This window comes from Alligator mississippiensis, chromosome 13, assembly GCF_030867095.1.
Source record: "Alligator mississippiensis isolate rAllMis1 chromosome 13, rAllMis1, whole genome shotgun sequence".
In the NCBI taxonomy this organism is placed as follows: domain Eukaryota; kingdom Metazoa; phylum Chordata; order Crocodylia; family Alligatoridae; genus Alligator; species Alligator mississippiensis.
In genome coordinates this window covers 46,962,016-46,979,923 of record NC_081836.1, presented here as the reverse complement: position 1 = coordinate 46,979,923, position 17,908 = coordinate 46,962,016, and the positions used below count along the sequence as shown (strand labels likewise).

The 17,908-nt window shown below is 43.8% G+C and overlaps 1 protein-coding gene across 2 annotated transcripts in view; it reads right to left on the bottom strand.

The window, feature by feature from the left end:
* The window catches only part of CYTH3 (cytohesin 3), a 105,695-nt gene that overhangs the window by 55,687 nt on the left and 32,100 nt on the right, over positions 1 to 17,908 (bottom strand). For both annotated transcript variants that reach the window (XM_059716712.1, XM_059716713.1), the window contains exons 2-4: positions 4,976 to 5,058; positions 2,085 to 2,149; positions 1,183 to 1,249 (exon numbers count right to left, since the gene is read on the bottom strand). In XM_059716712.1, the coding sequence (XP_059572695.1) occupies positions 1,183 to 1,249; positions 2,085 to 2,149; positions 4,976 to 5,058 (215 nt within the window). The remainder of the gene's footprint in view (positions 1 to 1,182; positions 1,250 to 2,084; positions 2,150 to 4,975; positions 5,059 to 17,908) is intronic.

Sequence of the window (17,908 nt, the reverse complement as noted above, 5' to 3'; positions counted from 1 at the left end):
ACCATAAGGCAGAATGGGATCTAATGTGCACCTCCTGCCATGTATGTACAAATGTGTGGATCATGCATTAGATCTCATCGCATCTTTACCTTCACAAGCAGAGGGGACCTTAAGTAACAACCATCAAAATGTAACTGCATTCAACACAGTTGCAAAGGAAATTTACCAGAAACAAACAGAGAAAAAATAAACCTTAGTAGGGAAGCTTTGGAAAAAATAAAAGAAGTGATGTAATAAATAAATAACCTCCTCAAAGTCATAATTCAATTTTATTAAAGGCAAGAAAAAGCAGTAGGCACAACAGCAAGAAAGATGAAAAAGACAAATATTAGGAAGGAAAAAAAGAGAATATGAAGACCAAACAGCCAGACATTAAAACAATGGTTTCTTTCAATATATCAGAAAAGAAGTCTGGAAGAGATTTAGCAGGTCAGCGAATTACTATGGAAAAAAATAACTGATTAAGGAAGACATGGACGTTGGTGCAAAGAAACCACAATGTTTCTCTAAAACCTACATTTTCAACATACATTTCTTGAAACAGTAAGCTAAAAATTATTTTTAAAGTGTTCACATTTCAACCTGAATTTACTTGTACAGGTGCTATCTATATGTAGAAATAACTAAGAACATTTATGTATATATGTGGTTATGTATATACATTTATGTGCAAACAGCACGTGTATATACAAATACAATAGTTTGTATGAACAGTTACTTGTAAGCATAAACTAAAAACATAAGATTTGAAATCATTTGGGGGGGAAAAAGAGTACAAACTTTTTTGCAGTTTAGTATATAAATATAAAACCTCTACATCAGGTATAATCAGGTCTCTTTAAGGAATGCTTGCAGTTAGTAGTTAGTATTTTGACTGATCTCTTACCGTATTACCATATTTACTTCCAATTAGAAAACATAAAACATTTACTTAAGTGGAGCACTATACCTAGTTGACAAATGACTAAATCATTCTTTTCTGCTCGTTGTAAAGATGGACAAGTATATTTGGGACCTAACTATGCTTCATAATTCTTCAAAATGAATATGGTGCCTGATTAATTTAGGAGAACTTTCAGATGCACAACTAAATGTAACTTTATCACCAACAACTGGAATACATTTACAAAAAATATAACCATTAAGAATAACTTAAATTGTAACAAATACAAAATGTTCTACCTTCTTCGGGTCCATATTGAATTTCTTCCTTCCCATTGCTATTTGCTTATTTCTCTGGGTAGTTTTGCTATTTGTTTTGAAGGAATAAAAAAGCAATTACCAGATGCTGTTAATAATGCAATCACTGTAAACTTCATTTTTTAAATTTATATCTGTAAATTTATTTTTCACATTTAAATTTTCTCTGGTCAAAAAATAAAATCCCAAAACAAAGGCATTTTATTTGAAAAAGTTATAATAAACATCCTATATTATGTTATTAAATTATTTAAAGTTTTAACAGCTTAATATAGGGATATCAAAGATACAGCTGTGCAGCCCTATTATCCAGTCCATGCCTATGAGTATCAGACTGACCCTGTATGTGGCACGCAGCATGCACCAGCCCTAGTCCCACATGCTGCATGTGGCACATAAAGTCAGTCTGGTACATGCTGTACACAGCATGGGGGCCAGTTTCAGAGACATGCCATATCCAGAGGCCACACCAATCTGGGACACACACTATATGTGTCACATGAGGCCAGTGTGAGTTGCATGCTGCATACAACATATAGGGTTGGTCTGGGATATGCACAGCACACAGCGTGTGGAGCTGGTCTGGGCATGTACTGAATGTGGTGCCCATGCCAGACTGGCCTGTATATGGGCTCCAGCACTTAGGCTTAATAGGATCATATTATTAATGATGTAACAGACTTTTTCCATCACAAGGTTCATCCCTCTGCAAGTGCAAGGGAGAGACTGAGTGACCTCTGAATTGATACTACAGACTTTTCAACACTGAGCCAAATTTATGGAGTTTTCAGCTGTTAAATATAACCAAACCATCTTTTATTTGTTCTCCCTAGAATACCTATGCCAGAATCAGATTTCTAAATTGACGTGTCAAAATTACTCACCTTTCTTCCACACTTGTCAAGTTATTAATTTCTGTCATAACCTCTGCTATTTCAAATTTTAACCTCTGCCGAAAGAAGGAAGGAAAAAAGATCAACCAACATTAATTAATTTTTTTTAAAGCAACTCTAGCACAGACAAAATTAATGCATTCAGTGACGTTTTCATAATTTTATGAATCAGAAGACCTGGCAACAATGTTTTCTAAAATCTAGTCTTAATACTAGCAACAGCGGACCCCTCTAGTATGAAAACTTCACAGTGGAAAGAAAGGAATCCTACTTAGGTTATTAAGTACTTGAAGCATCCTGTCAAGTACATCTACACTGCAGCTTGCATGAGCAAATATAAGTTGTTCTCAGCTACCTTGGTTACTGCTGGTAGCATAGCCATGGCAGAACAAGTCTAGCACAGATTGCAAAGCACCTGAGATGACAGGCAAATACTTTAGCAGTTAGTTCACATTGAGCTTCACACTTGCACAGAATGCTGCTAGCAGTAAACAAGATAACCTCAGATACAGTCTGCAACCAGTGCTGCAATATATAAGCAGGGAGAGGAAGGAAAGAAGTTGAGCTGAGGAAACCATGCTTGCCTAGACATGGTCTCTAGTCTTTCCTTTTGTTACCAGTCCTGGCAAAGAGTTATTGTAATTCAGGATGGTAGCAAGCACTTCTGCAATAAATAGTGGTGTGGGTTTTTTTGTGCCATCCACAGAGGAAGCAATACCAGTTGTGGTCTGTTTTTGGTATCTGGTTTCAAGTTCCAGCATTACTTCACTGCTTATGATTCTTGTATGTTTCCTCTCAAGGTATACCCTTGTCAGATAATGGATCTAAACCAGGGGCAGGCAATTATTTTGAGCAGAGGGCTGCTTCCCCAGTTTTGGCAGGCTGTTGAGGGCCGCATGGGTAGCCTCACCCCTTGACAGGTACCTCACCCCTTGACAGGCACCCCGCCCCCTGGTCACCATTTTGGGACCAACGTCCCAATGTCTTGGGACCAATGTCTCAGGGCCAGCACCGGTGGGGCCCAAAGTGGGGTGCAGGCTGTCAGAGGTCTGTAAAGCTGGGCTGGGCTGCACCAGCAGGGAGGGGGAGCGGGCCCGGCTCCACAGAGCCCCTGCCAGCTGGGACCCTGCACTCCTGCCACCCTGTTCTGGGCCCCACCGGCACTGGCCCCGGGACACCAGTGCAGGCCCCTGTGCTCCTGCTGGCTCCCCACCCACTCACACCCAGTGCCCCCCAGCTCTGCGGTACAGGCAGGAGGCAGCAAACAGTCCCGACCCCCTGCTCGCCAGCAGGGAAGAAGCTGGTGCTGAACATGGGAAAAAGCGGCCCCTCGCCTGCTCCATGGCCGGCGCCCTGCATTGCAGGCGCTCGCAGCCTGTGCGGGGCTGTCCGGAGCTGGCACAGGCAGCTTCATGCAAGCTGCAGGTGGCTGCAGTGTGGGGAGCTGGCCATGGGGCGGGTGAGGGGCCACTTTTTGCCACACAGGGAAGGAGCCCAGGGAAAAGCTGAGCATGGGGAGGAAGCAGCCCCTCCCCCACCCCACACCTGGTGCCCCATGCTGTAGGCGCTCACAGCCTGCATGGCGCTGTCCGGAGTGGGCACAGGCAGCTCCACACGGGCTGCGAGCAGCTGCAGCGTGAGGCACCCAGCGTGGGCAGGGAGGGGCTGCTTCCCCTCCCTGCACTCCTTCCCTGTCCGTCCCCCCAACACTTATCTGAGCTTCCCGTGCCAGGGCAGCCACGTGCTCCCAACCCAGAAACCCCACTGGGGTTTCGATCTGAGGGGCAGGGTGTAGCGGGCCCCGCTGTTGTTGGAGCCCACCAGGCTTCCCCTGGGTCCCACTGGCCTTAGTTCCTGTCATTTTTTACAGGAACCAAGGGCAGAGAAATATTAATTTTCCAATTTTTTTTAGGGACCCCGCGGGCTGGATAGAATGGCCTCGTGGGCCACATCCGGCCCGCGGCCCATATTTTGCCCACCCCTGATCTAAACCCTGAGCCCTCATAATTTATATTCTGACTCTGTTCTGAATCACAATTTAAAATTAAAGATTCAGGACTCTCTCTCAGCCACTAATGTCAAATTCTTTCATTGGCCACATGCAGATGAATGTGGCCATGCAGTACGTGGCACTGCAGAAGTGTCTGTGGCACCACATACCGCATATTCTGCTGCTCCCCGTGCTGCAAGGGAGCAGTGAGGAAGGTTTTTTTTACCTCCGCAGTCCAAAAAACCTGTGGGAAAAAAGCTGAGTGGTGCACATGGAGGCAGCATGTGCCATCCAAAGCTGGAGCCTAGCCAGCCAGAGCCACACTCCGCTGTTGGCCAGGCTCTGCATGGCAGGATCACTGCTGCTGCAGACCTGAGAGGCCTCCAGGATGGCAGGTAAGGCTGCCAAGTGCTGGCCCCAGTCTCCCCTACCCTACCCAAGGTAACTTGCCACGCATCAAAGCACACATGACACAGGCCTTCCCTGGAGACAACAGGAAAATAAAAGTCCATGCATGTCTGGATGTGGCCATATTCTCTTTGCCACTACCAAAAGCAAGATAAATTTCAATATGAAAATTCCTTTCTTGGTTCTCTGTTTTCACTACATTCCACACTCTTCTACTGAATATGAAGTATTAACTATCCAAATGAAGCGTGTAGAGATACACATATAATTTATTATACAGCTAAAAGGCACCATTTCAAAAAGCACAAAGCTATGTAGAAACACAAGTCCCACTGATAGCAAGATTTAGGTTCAAAGTCACTTTTGAAATTTTTACCAACAGTTTATAATTTATAATTATACGTAGTACCCTGTAACATATAGCTAGAACTTTGACTGTACCAAAGTAGTCTTTGGCATCTTTACTTGACAAAAAATTAATTACCTCAATATCATCAATTAGTTCTTTTTTCCTGCGACGAATGTTTAGAAGTTCTTCTCTCTCTTCTATTGAAAGGTCTTCAGGCACTGAAAATTAAAAGCAAATGTATATGTCATTAGGAGTTACAGATACATTTAAGACTGCAGCTGGTATTAGCTTGGTTTATAAGGCAACTTTTTCAAGAAGCTCCACAGCATTTCTTTAGTTGAAATTATGACAGAAAAACCAACATACCCAATGTTACTGAACTCTACTATATAAAAAATAACTAACTGAATGGCTCTAAATAAAATCTGTCAAGAAAGCAAGACAACTTTTTGGAATTTTAAGAGTCATAGAATCTAGCCTTAAGTGGCTAAATTCATGGTCAATACAACTCAAAACATTTCAAATGATGAACCAAAGATGTTAATGTTAAAAAGAGACACCTAAAATAATCTTGTTCTGGTTCTTAAAATGAAATATAACTTGTACAGTACATTTAACCCACCTTCAAGTACAGAATGGAAATACTTATGTACAACACATGGAAAAGCAAAAGATTCAGACAATTGCAGGGTTAACTTCTATTTGGTTGCTTTGGATGACAGGTGCAAGATTTGTAGAGGACTGCCAGCACCTTTAGCAGCAATTACTTTTACCAGCAGGGTAGCATTACAAATAAAGATACAGTTGGAAGACATTACTTATTTAACACAGCATCTCATATGTTCTTGATTTCACAATATTTAAAAAACAGTTTACCAATATAAAATAATTTTCAACTATGTCCTTGGCTATACAGAAATAAAAATGCTGCCCTGCTGATAAATATAATTACTACTGAAAATGCAAGCACAATACCATACATGGCTGCACCTGCTAATCCCCCCGCTCCCGCAGGTTGTCCAGAAGGCAGACAACCTGAAGTGTTGCTCCAATAATACCTCAACTTTTCTGGGGAAGTTAGACTTTTACTTGCCCAACAGAAATCTCAATAGGGCAATATCTTATTTATGCGCCCATAACACTGTACATGTCAGTGCTCAACATAGAACACCAGTTGCGTTCTTTGTGATGTTAACATGCCATAGTTAATTGTTTGAATGCTATCCATTCTCCTGGAAATAGTTCTTTTGGATTAGGATGATAAAGCAGCTTGCCTTTCAAGCACACTAAAATAATTAGTAACATATTTAAATAGTTCTGCGCCAAGTGAAACGTGACAAACAGTAATTTTTAATGGAAAAAGCTTTCTAATGCACACGTTTGCATACTGTGGAGAAAGACTTGGAACAAAAGATTTGAGGAGCTGTGAGGGTAAAAAGGACTAGATAAATCTGAAACATATCCTCTGCTATATCTGAATAACAGAGGAGGAAGTTGATTCCAATATCCAGTGGTTAAACTCCTGCTATAAATGTTAAGCATCCTTACCTTTTACAATTGTAAACATAAAATTAAAGTGGCAATGTAAACTATAAGTCACTATTAGGCCTGTGCAAAGCAGCTAGTATTCACTTCAGATTCGGATTTAGCTGATTCGGGGGGACAGTGATTTGATTCAGTGACCTGAATCACTGTCCCGAATCGATTCAGCCTAACCTGATTCGGAGATTCGGCTGCTGCCGAATCTCTGAATCAGCCAAGCCCATCCCCCCGCAGCCCAGCAATGGCTGCCCTGCCTGCCCCAACTCCTGGCACTTTTTTTTTTAAAAAGCCCCAAATAGGCAGGTGCTGGCAGGCGGGGGAGGGGCGATCTCTACCAGTGTCCCCCCAATGCCCCACTCTGCATGGGGGGCTCTGAACGAGCCCCAACACCCCCCATTGCTCCCCCAACCCCCGCATGGGTGCCCCGCCCAGGCCAGCTCTGGCCCTTTAAGGAAAAAAAAAATGAGAAAAACCTCAGACTCAGTGTTCCTGTTGGTGGGGAGGGACATCCCCGCTGCCCCCCACTGCCCCACGCCACATGGAGGGCTCTTCCACAGCCCCCTGAAGCCCCAAAGCCACTGTAGGAGTAGTGAGTCCCAGGGCTTTTCTCCGTTTGTTTTCCTTAAAGGGCCAGAGCTGGCCGGGGGGGCAGCCATGGGGGGGCTCGGGGAGCAAGGTGGGGGATTGGGGGGGTTCATGCAAAGCCCCCCCCATGCAGCATGGGGCAGTGGGAGACAGCAGGGATTGCCCCCTGCCTGGCAGCACCTGGTGAGCACCAGGGATTTTTTTTTAAGCACCAGGAGCTGGGGTGGGCAGGGCAGCCATGAGGAAGCTGGGGGAGCGGGAAGGAGTTGGGGGGGTCAGGGGACCTGGCAGGGGTCCCCCCATGGTCCCCTTCCCCCTCCCCTGGCCTCCCCTCTCCCCCCTGCCCCAAGTACTTACCAGCTCCGAGTCCGGCTGCAGCTCCCTACTACAGCTACCGGGGACTGCCTGAATCATCAAAGCTCTCCAAATCTTTTCCAAAGGTTCAGAGAGCTCTGAATCGATTCAGACCTTTTAACTGGTCCCCTGATTTGATTCGGATTCGGAGATTCGGCCACATAATTGGGCCAAATCTCCTCCAAATCGAATCACCACTCGAAGCTTCGCACAGCCCTAGTCACTATGTGTTACTGGCAAATGATCTTTTTTAACTCTTCCAGATATAAAAATGATTAAATTATTTTCAATTTAGGAAATAATTAAGACTTCAGTTAAAGAAAATCGGATCACAATTTACTTTTTTTTTTTCATATTTCACATTAGAAAGCCACCCAAACTTAAAATCTCTTTGCAGAGCAGATATTGACAGATCTCGAAACACAGGAATTATTTATTATACTTCAAACTTAGAAAGGCAGAAAAGAAGGCATAAATCTTAAGGTTTGTAGTAAAGGACAATAAAGACAAAAAACTTTGTAATTTTTTATAATCTAGCAAGGGTATGCACCAAAAATAATCGCAGTAAGATGCTTAACAGTATTATACCAATTAAAATATATATATAGAAATAAATAAGTTGTACAATTTTGATTATTAGAAAGAACTCCAGTACAGGAAAAAATATTCCATTATTTTTGTAGCGCTTCCAAATTGGTTTGTGCTCTTTCATTTCCTGCAATAACTCCATAGCAGCAACAGAGCCACATCCCTACTGCATGATTAATAATACCATTGCACAAGAAGGAAATAAACCAAATGGAGGCTTAGCATCTTTTGCTGCATAAGGAAATACAACATATATCCATTTGCCAGATGGACATAAGGATATTCTGAACTGAGAACATTAAAAGAGCAAAACTTATTAAATATAGATAACACAGCATCTTTACACTGCATTCTTCACAACAGAATAAAAAGTGTAATATTCCTTGAAAAGAATAGAGGATGGATATAACTGATAAGTGTTGTAATAACAAATATTCCTTGTAATAGAGAGGCTATTGTAGTAATGAATATTTTACTTCTTCTATGGCAGTGGTGCTCAACATTTTGGCCGGTGGGATGGATGACAGGTATGCAGTGGTCCACAGGCTGGACCCATTTCCTGGGCTTCACCTGATGCACTCAGCCAAGACCTGATACAGTGCACAGAGCTGGCCTAGCTAGAGCTCAATTTGGCACAGGGGACCAACCCAGCATGGTCCCAGCCCCATGTACCAGACTGGGCCCCAGCCCTGTGTTCTGGATTAGGCCTAGCACCAGAGAACACCTGTGGCCCAGGTTTTTGGCAGCAAGGGAGCAGTGACAGTGTTAATTACCACTGCTCCTCCACTGCCAAATTTCTGGATCTATAGGAAACCCTTTGGGTGGATGACATGGCTTTGCAGGCTGAATCTGGTCCAGGGGCCAGAGGCTGAGTATTACTGTTCTGTAGTAACAGAAGGAGAAGGATGACCTAGTGTTTAAGGTGTTAGACCGAGACATGAGAAAGTAGGGTTCAATTCCCTACCCTACCTCACATGGCCTGTGAGATCTTCAACAAATCATTTGACTTGTTTGTGCCTCAATTTCCCATTTCTAAGATGGGAAGAACAGTATATCTCTACCTCAGATGGCTGCACCACTTAAAAGACTGTGAAGCATTCAGATACTGTTGATATGGGATGAGGAGATTATTCATCCTTTCAGTTAAATTTCATTAATAAGTAGATGTGCAGCAGTAAGAATGATTTGTTATTGCAATACATTCCAAATAATTAACTACAAATCACAAATATCTCTGATTCCCAACATACTGGGCATGTCTACATGAGCTGCCCACTGCACACTTGTTACTGCATAGTCATTTAGTACTTGCATAACCAAGTACTAAATGACTGTGCAGTAATGGCATTACCACGTAGTAATGTCCCAGCACAGTTGCCTAGTGACACTTACTATGCAGTAACTCATTACTAGTACACAGTAGAATCACACCACAGTTCATACCCAGTGATGCTACTGTGCAGTAGTAACAAGCTACTGCCCAGTAAGCAACTCATGTAGATGCAGCCACTGTCTAAATCAGAAGTTGCCTCAATGTTATTCAAGCTTTTCCAGACCTAAAAGATATGCAATCTAATTAAAGCTCTTATAAGGTGCCCTTTACTGTAGAATCTATATCACAAATTGAATAAAACAGAAAGTAACTTTCTCTGGCAAGGTAACTTGTCCATCCCTCTGTGGTATTCAGGTATTCACACAGCAAATGGAATCAGCACTTTTAAATACTTACTATCTAAAAAAGAAAAATGTATGGCATGCTTATTTACCGGCTTGAGTTTCAGAGCTTAACCTGCAAATTTCTTGTTCATTCACAGCAAAATGACTAACATGATAGCATATATGAAGACCCTTGACCCACTGTTAAAGCCAATACACTTCAATGACTGCAAGAAATAGTCTTACTTCATAAATAATTTCAACATATTAAAATAATCCTGATATCTTGCTATAAATGAAGATGTACTAAGGAGTGCCTCAAGCAAACAGCACTTTATGAATGCTCTACCTGTAACACAGTTGGGGGGGTTTTAAATCTCCCTCCCAACCTTATGTACAGATATAGACTCACGCACGGGAATCTTCCCAAAGTACAGATTACATCTTTGCTTTGTATTACTCATTTTCTAACTATCACCGTGAGTCATTTCCAAATTTTTGTGGTCCATCAGTTCTGAACATAAAATATACAGGATGCGACGAGTGAGGCCTATCCATTTAAACAACGTTTAAAACTACTCTGGACTTAGTGATGGGAAAAAGGTATTTTTAAGTGCATTGAGCAAACTGCAACTGTATCCTACTTTGATGTTACTTTCCAATCTTTACTAATGACAATTTTCTGTTTCTAATATGATCTAGTTATGTAAAAGATTTTTGCCCAGTTTTTCATTTGTCATAAAGATTCAATCTTAAAGTAGAAAATGTAAAGCTAAACTAATCACTTTGTCATTAATCACAATAACTCCATTGTTTTACACTACAACTTGACTTAGTGACTCTAAAATACTATTTAAGAAATAATACCACCTATGAGCAAGGATATTAATCAGACATTCCTAAGTTTTATACATTCATACCAAGCATTATACTTCTCCCCAAAAATTTTACTAAAAAGATATCAGAACCAAGTGGCCCACGATCAGGCATAGTAATGTCAACAAAAGTAATGGAATAAAGTCACATGCAAACCATAGGGTGCTTGTACACATGATGGGGGTTTAGTCCCCTAAATTGAAATGGTAGATTTGTAATTGTGACTATTAAAACCTCACTGTTTCAATTTAGGGGCTTCCATTACTGTTCCAGCAAGGGGCCCAATCTTCTTTTATTTGCAGGGCGGGGTGGGAGGGAGGGGAAGGAGGAGGAGGGAGGGAGGAGGGAGCCTGCCCATTGTCTTCCAATGCCAGCAGGCTAAGTGGCCCCTGAGTTGTGGGGGGCCCCAGTCCTTCCCTCTGAGGCAGTGTCACCCCCTGAAGCCAACCGAGAGGGTTGCTAGTGGGTCGGATGCTGCCCCAGCTCAGGTTCGAGGAACAGTTGGATTGGGCTGGGTGCTGCCCAAAAAAAAAGGATCGGGATCCTTGCTGCTTTTTTTTTTTTCTGATAGAGCGTGTCTGTGTGAGTTCCTGGCGGGCCGAGTGTCTCCTGAGCTGTGGGGGGCCCCTGGTCCTTCCCTCCACAGCGGCAGTGGCCCCTGGGGCTGCCCAGGTGGAGTGCCAGCAGACCGGGCTGCTCCAGCTTGGAGGCAGCACCCCATCAGATCTAACTCTTCCCCAAGCCCATCCACTAGAAGTCTGCTGGGTGCTGCACCCACCCACTAGCACCCTGCCCAGGCAACCCCAGGGGGCACTGCCATCACGGAGGGAAGAACTGGGGCCCCCTGCAGCTCAATTGTTTCCTATTGCTCTATTTTCTATTATAGATTCCAGAATTACATCTCTCAAAGGGACAATAAAACAAGCCTAAACCCAAACCCTGTTACGAGCTACTAACAGGGCACGTCTACACAAGATGCTACTGTGCAGTAGCGTTAGCGGGCACTAACCATGATGTGACGCTACTGCACATCAGTAACGAGCTACTGCACAGTAGCATCTGAAAAAAACTACGTGGGGACACTACTGTGCAGTAATGCCAGTTACTGCGCAGTCATTTCGTACTTACATAAGCAAGTACTTGCATAAGAAAGTACTAAATGACTGCGCAGTAACAACTGTGCAGTCCGTCGCTCATGTAGATGTGGCCACAGTCAATGAGATTCAAAGCCCAAAACTATTAAGAAGAAATACAACTCCATGACTTCTTTTAATTAACTAGTTCTATTGTTTCTGAAGGGTCAAGACTTTCTTTAACAATCTTCCTGGAACCTAGCTCCCCACATCTCAATGCAAAAATAAACCTAAAACTACCGCTGTAGTACTACATTACGAGAATTTCCATCCACGGTAAACAGTGACCAGATGGAGTTCTATCTAGCTGCTACACCTGAAACACTTACTGTAAGTTTATCAATATTTACATCATTCAAGTTTAAAAAAAAGAAAACAAACAAAAAACTTTTTTGTCCAAATTCTGAACCTGTATGTACTGGTCATCTGTCTGACCTTTGGAAAATGAATGTACATCCTGGTCCATTCCTTTGAACACCTATTCTCAGGATGCTCTCTCTTTCTCACTTGCCCCTTTTTTCTTTTCTAGTCATAGGACTATTTTTCAGCTTTTAGACATGATGGATAAACAAAGTTGTGATCACATATGGTTATTAAAAACTCCTTAGAATTATTTGTAGGACAGCCCCCTGGACAGATTTCATATGAGAAATTATGTTCTCACTGCATAACATTGCTTCTGTAAATTTAGTATTCTGTAAAATTGGTAGTATTCTTTGACAGTCTCAATATTCCATTACATGACTGCGTACTGTTCAAATGAGGATAGTTTATTTCCCGTTAAAGGTTGATTATGACTTGCCTGTATATGGTCTTTCTGGATTTCTTCCAGAAAAAACACCAGAAGTACTTATGACTTTATAGACACAGACAAATTTGTGTTCAGGAACTCAGAGGAAACAGTCTCTTTCTACCGTGACCTAATGAACTTTTTAGATCAGAGGTGGGCAATTACTTGATCTGGAGAGTCACTTAAGAAGTTTCAGTGAGCTGCTGCAGCTCAGAGTGGGGCAGGGAGTGCAGTCCTGGACCCGTCTGCCCTGCACCCACCACCAGGGGTGCCAGATGGAGCAGGCAGGCAAGGTCTCCATGGAGACCAGACCAGGACGCCCATGTGCTCAATCTGTCATGTGCTCAACCAGCCAGATGGAGGTGGGGACCTGCATCCAAGAGCAGGATGGACAGGGACTGGGGCCAGGGATGTAGCTGGGATTGCAGATGGTGACAGCACAGGGCTGGAGCTTGGGTGAGAGATGCTATCTGCTCCCCACACGTCCCTGTCCACAGAACTGGCACCCATAATAGGCACGTGTGGGGAATGGATCACAGCTCTGTCCTGAGCACTGGCCCTGGCTCTGGCCCTGGCCCTGCCCTGAGATCCCAGCCCCATGATCCCAGCCCTGGCCCCACCTGCCCATCCCACTCCCACACACCACTCCCCACCCACTGTCCCATCCCATCCTCACAGCCAAGTGCACCTACCTGTCCTGTGCCAGTCTCCATGGAGCCACCTGCCTGCCTGCTACATCCGGCACCCCCAGTGGTGGGCGCAGGGCGAGTAGCAGTGATAACCAGGCAAAGTGAGCCACCACCATAGGGGCTGCCAGGAAGCAGAGTCTGGCCACCATGCCATTCTTGCCCCATCATGCACCTGGATGTGGTAGGACCAGCCACAAGTGCCATAGCCTGTGCTGCCCCCCACACCCAGGCCGGGCGGGGCTAAGGGACCCACCACAGGTTGGACAGAAATCCTTAGTGGACTGGATCTGGCCCACAGGCCATATTTTACCCACCCCTATTTTAGATGCATAAATTTGAATGTATTCTATAAGGACTAATTTACCCACACTAGTGAGTCATATTCAATGTATTTTTGCCCTTCAAATAATCTGGGCTATGCTTCTTTGTATGTGGCTTCTATTATAAAATCGAACCGTAAAGATAGTTGCGCTTTAGAGAGAAAATAATCTTTTGTTAAAGTCTATGCATTTCTTGATCTTTTAAGCCATTTTAATAAGGTATGTTTACATTTTTAAATGGGAAAAAATGGCTAAACATTAACCAACAATCAAGAAGAAAACTGGTAGCTCAAAGGATGTATGAAGTTTATAGTCCAAGTAAGACTGCCTTGAAAAGTAAGGTAATTATTGCAGTTTTCTCCACTTAAAAACAGAAGTGAACAAATCACTCAACAAAATGAAATGGACAAGCTAAACAACAGAAGCACTCTTTTATGCCACTAAGTTCAAACCAATTTCCCAAACTGGTTTTACCTTGTCATGATGCGGAAAAGTAGTGATTTTTTCTTCTGTTCTCTCTCACTTTTTTTTTTTAATTCTGTGGATTTTGAGGAATTGTTTTAAACCAAAATTAATCACTGCAACAGCTGTACTATACATTTGGTCCAACAACTGAAAACGTTTTTCTTAAGTCACAAACATCTCCTGAGAATTTACTAGGCATGAGACATTAATGTTTATCTTTGGATCAAGAGGATTAGCATTTAGCATAGCACACAGATGGGGATGAGGTCAGTAATAAACTAGAAATTATAGTACCACTGAAAGGTTTTACTTAAAGGTAACAGAGAAATGGAGAGGGTGCTGCAAAATGAGACAGTTCAACCCAGGTTCAGGCATACAGCCTTTCAACAAAAAAGTTACCCACAAATATGGTCCTTCTGTTTTTCTGGTTCAGGAGAAGAAAAAGAGAAGTTTGTTGATCCTTCAGAGGATAAAACCCCTATCATACCAAGACAGGTTGGTCAAGACCCACTGGATTCTGTTCCAGACAAAGCTTTTATAAAAACATCACAGAGCTGTGAATTTGAATGCAATATGATCACCACCACCCCCTGCCCCCCGTCATTTCTTGAACTTTCTGAAGCACAACTACACAACAAACAAAGGCTGTGCCTGTGTTAGCTTTACATGAGTACAGATAGGAGTGGCACAAGATCTCCAAGACCCTGGCTACATACTCGAGTTGCTAATGTGTTGCCACGCCATCATTCCCTGTCTACTCATGCTACAACCACACCTTTGTTTTGTTGTGTAGATTCACCCTTAGACACAACTTTCTTTTTTAGTCTCTAATTATACCATTGCTAATCTTTACTATTGAATAAACATGTATTTACGTTAATGCATGTTTTCTATTCCCTCTCATGTTTCTGTCACTTATGTGAACAGGCAGTACTGGTGACTATAATTAAGTGTTGTTGCATTTTAACTTGTTCTGTGCTCCTTCTTTTTATAATTTATCTTTCTGGTAATATTTAGCTGCATTTCTATTAGGAAAGCAAATATTTTACAAAAACAAAATACAGAGGTCTATTTTCATACAAGAAAAAGAATAGAGGCTATCATATGGTCAGGGAGAATAGAAGTGGAAGGAAATTTGTAACCATCTCTCAAAATCCTCATTTTCTAAATCCTAGAAGTAATTCAACTTGATGCCCGCCCACAAACAAGTATACTGATTTCCTTTTTGGAGCATTTTCTTTTACGTCTTACTTTAGTTCCAAAACTAAAAACTCTTCTAGACCACCTTTGCCTTTCAAATGCTCTAAAGTAGGGGTGGGCAGTAATTTGGGCTGGAAGGCCAAGTAAGGAGTTTTGGGGAGCTGTTGCAGGTCAAGGAGTGTGGTGGCGGGGGTTGCTCACCCAGCATGGTGAGGGGAGGGTGCTGACCCAGTGCAGCAGGGACTGGTTTGACCTAGTGCAGTGGTGGGAAGGAGCAGGGCAATTGATCCTATCTGGCCTGGGCCTGTCCACCCCACACCCACCACCATGGGCACCAGACAGAGCATCCACACATGGGGTCTCCATGGAGACCAGCTGGGACCTGTGTGGGCAGGGCATGCTCAGTCAGGAAGATGGAATGAAGCTGTGGACAGACAGGAAGTGGCATGCAGGAGTGGGACGGGCAGGTGGGCAGGGCTGGGACTGGGATTGTGACAGCACAGGCCCAGGGCAGAGGTGTAAGCCACTCTCCTTGTGGCCTGTACTGTTACTGCCCCACGATCCCAGCCCCAGCACCCACCTGCCTGGTCTTCTCCCAGAAGCCACTCTCCACCCACCCATGACCCCATCCTATCCACCCAACTGAGTGTCCCCTGCCCATGAGGCTCCCGGGCCAGTCTTTATGGAGACCTGGCCCGCCCATCTGCCTGCTCCGTCCAGCCATGGCCAGTGTGAGGCAGTTTGCCTCGGGTGTCCAGACAGTGCGGCTGGGTCCAGTAGCAGTAGCAACGCTGGCAACAGCAGCTGCAAGATGCCTCCACTAACAGGAAGCTGAGTCAAACTGCTGTGCCACCCCAGCCCTGCTGCGTGCCATGGGGCAGCGGGACCAGCCTCATGCACGATGGCCTGGGCAGCCCCCATGCTTGGGCCAGGTGGGGCTGAGGGACCTGCCACTGGCTGGATACAATCCCTTGGCAAGCCGGATCTGGCCCACAGGCTGTATTTTGCCCACCCCGGTCTAAAGCAATGTCCCCGAATATGAAAAGAAAACTAAGTTTATTGCTCCCCATCTCCCAGCAATACAAATACAAACACACACACACACACACACACACACACACACAGATACTAATTCTATAATAGGATCAAATGTCACATATGTGTAGATTCAGTGACAACAGCAGATTTTACAGTGTAAAGAAAAACAGGTGTGTGCTGGCCACAACAATATGGTAGTTAAGTTATATTTTTTTAATACATTATTGGATCAGATGTCAGAACTACCACAGGAATTAAACTGTGGCTTCATTGACTGGTTCAAGAATTTCTGAGGCTAACAAGATGACTATCGACAGAAGCAATTGTGCAAATCCCCTTTCCACTGTACCTATTAATCATCACGTAACAACATAAACATCATTACATATTTATAATGACAACATACTACTGCTATTTCTGATAAGAAAAGAACTTCATGTTAACATGGACAAGCATAACACTTTAACATGCAAGAACCAGAATAAAAGATATACAGGCCCCTGCCTACTAGGCACATTACCTCAGTTTTCTTCCTTTGATTTTCAGTATTTAAACGAGGAGACTGTTTAATTTATTTTAGTTTTCCACATTAGACAGAAATGGGAAAACTACTACAATTATTAAAATTGGCTGGAAAAGGTTACAGTGGATGCATCTACACCTGCAATTAATGTGAAGTAATAAACTTTGAAGCTTATTGCCCAAGAGTTTATTGCTCCTGAGAGCGCCATTTGAAAGTGCATTCAGGACCACAGCACACTGAGCCAGGAGCCCTGGGGGTCAGCCTGTCAACCCCGGGGCTGCTCCCCATTGGCTCAATGTGCTGCAGAGGGACTAGCTGGGGCATGAGGCCGCTCCAGTGCAGGGCTGACCAGCAGGCACTCCCACATTGAAGTGCCCTTGTGCCCCAGCCAGCCAGGCCAGCAGCATCTATAAATATAAAAAACTCCACAGTAGGACCATACTTGTATTTACCAATACTATTCTGCTGTGGAGTTAGTTTACTCCAACCTAATAGTGGCACATGTGTAGACTGCAGAGCTAATTAGCCTACTCCACAGCAAACCTCTCATGTAAACACACCCAGTATCAATGCAATCAATTTTTGGAATAGAGATATTACCATTCCAACAATAAGACAGTCCTCAAGCCCTCCATTTATATGGTAAGAGAGGAAAATAGAATGTCAAATAGAATCAAATGCTGCATTTTTTACCTTGGAAGTTACATGGCAGAAGCCTGAAGATATCAGAGAACTTAGGAAGGGAACTCTTGGGTGTCTTTTTTTCCCCAATATGTCAGTGTCATGTATGTGATCAGTGTGGCCAAATTACTTTGAACTGAGAGCTAAAGACTTTTTTCTTTTTTCTCCTCAACAGTACTATCCTATGGCAGAGTTAATTAGTTTCTTGCACGTGAATACTGGCACACGTGTAGACTGTGATGCTTTACTACGGAGCTAATTGGTCAACTCTGTAGTAAACCACACATGTAGATACACCCACTGTGTGTTAACATGAAGCTTATTCTTTCAAGGGCATAATGACAATTCTGAATTTACTAGCATATTGCCCACCAAGAATGATAGGGGGTTGGGCGGAGATGGAGCACCGCCATCCATCACCCTGCACTGCCGCCACCTCCCAGAAGCAGGAGGGAGGAATCTTGCACATGGCGGCTGCCACCGCTCCACATCCAGCCACGTGCCATGCCCCCCCGCTGCACGTCCAGCCCTGCACCTCCCAGGAGCAGGAGGGAGGACACAGTGGGGGGGAAGCTTGCACACGGCTGCTACCACCACCCACCACCCTCCTCTGCCACCACTCCGCGCC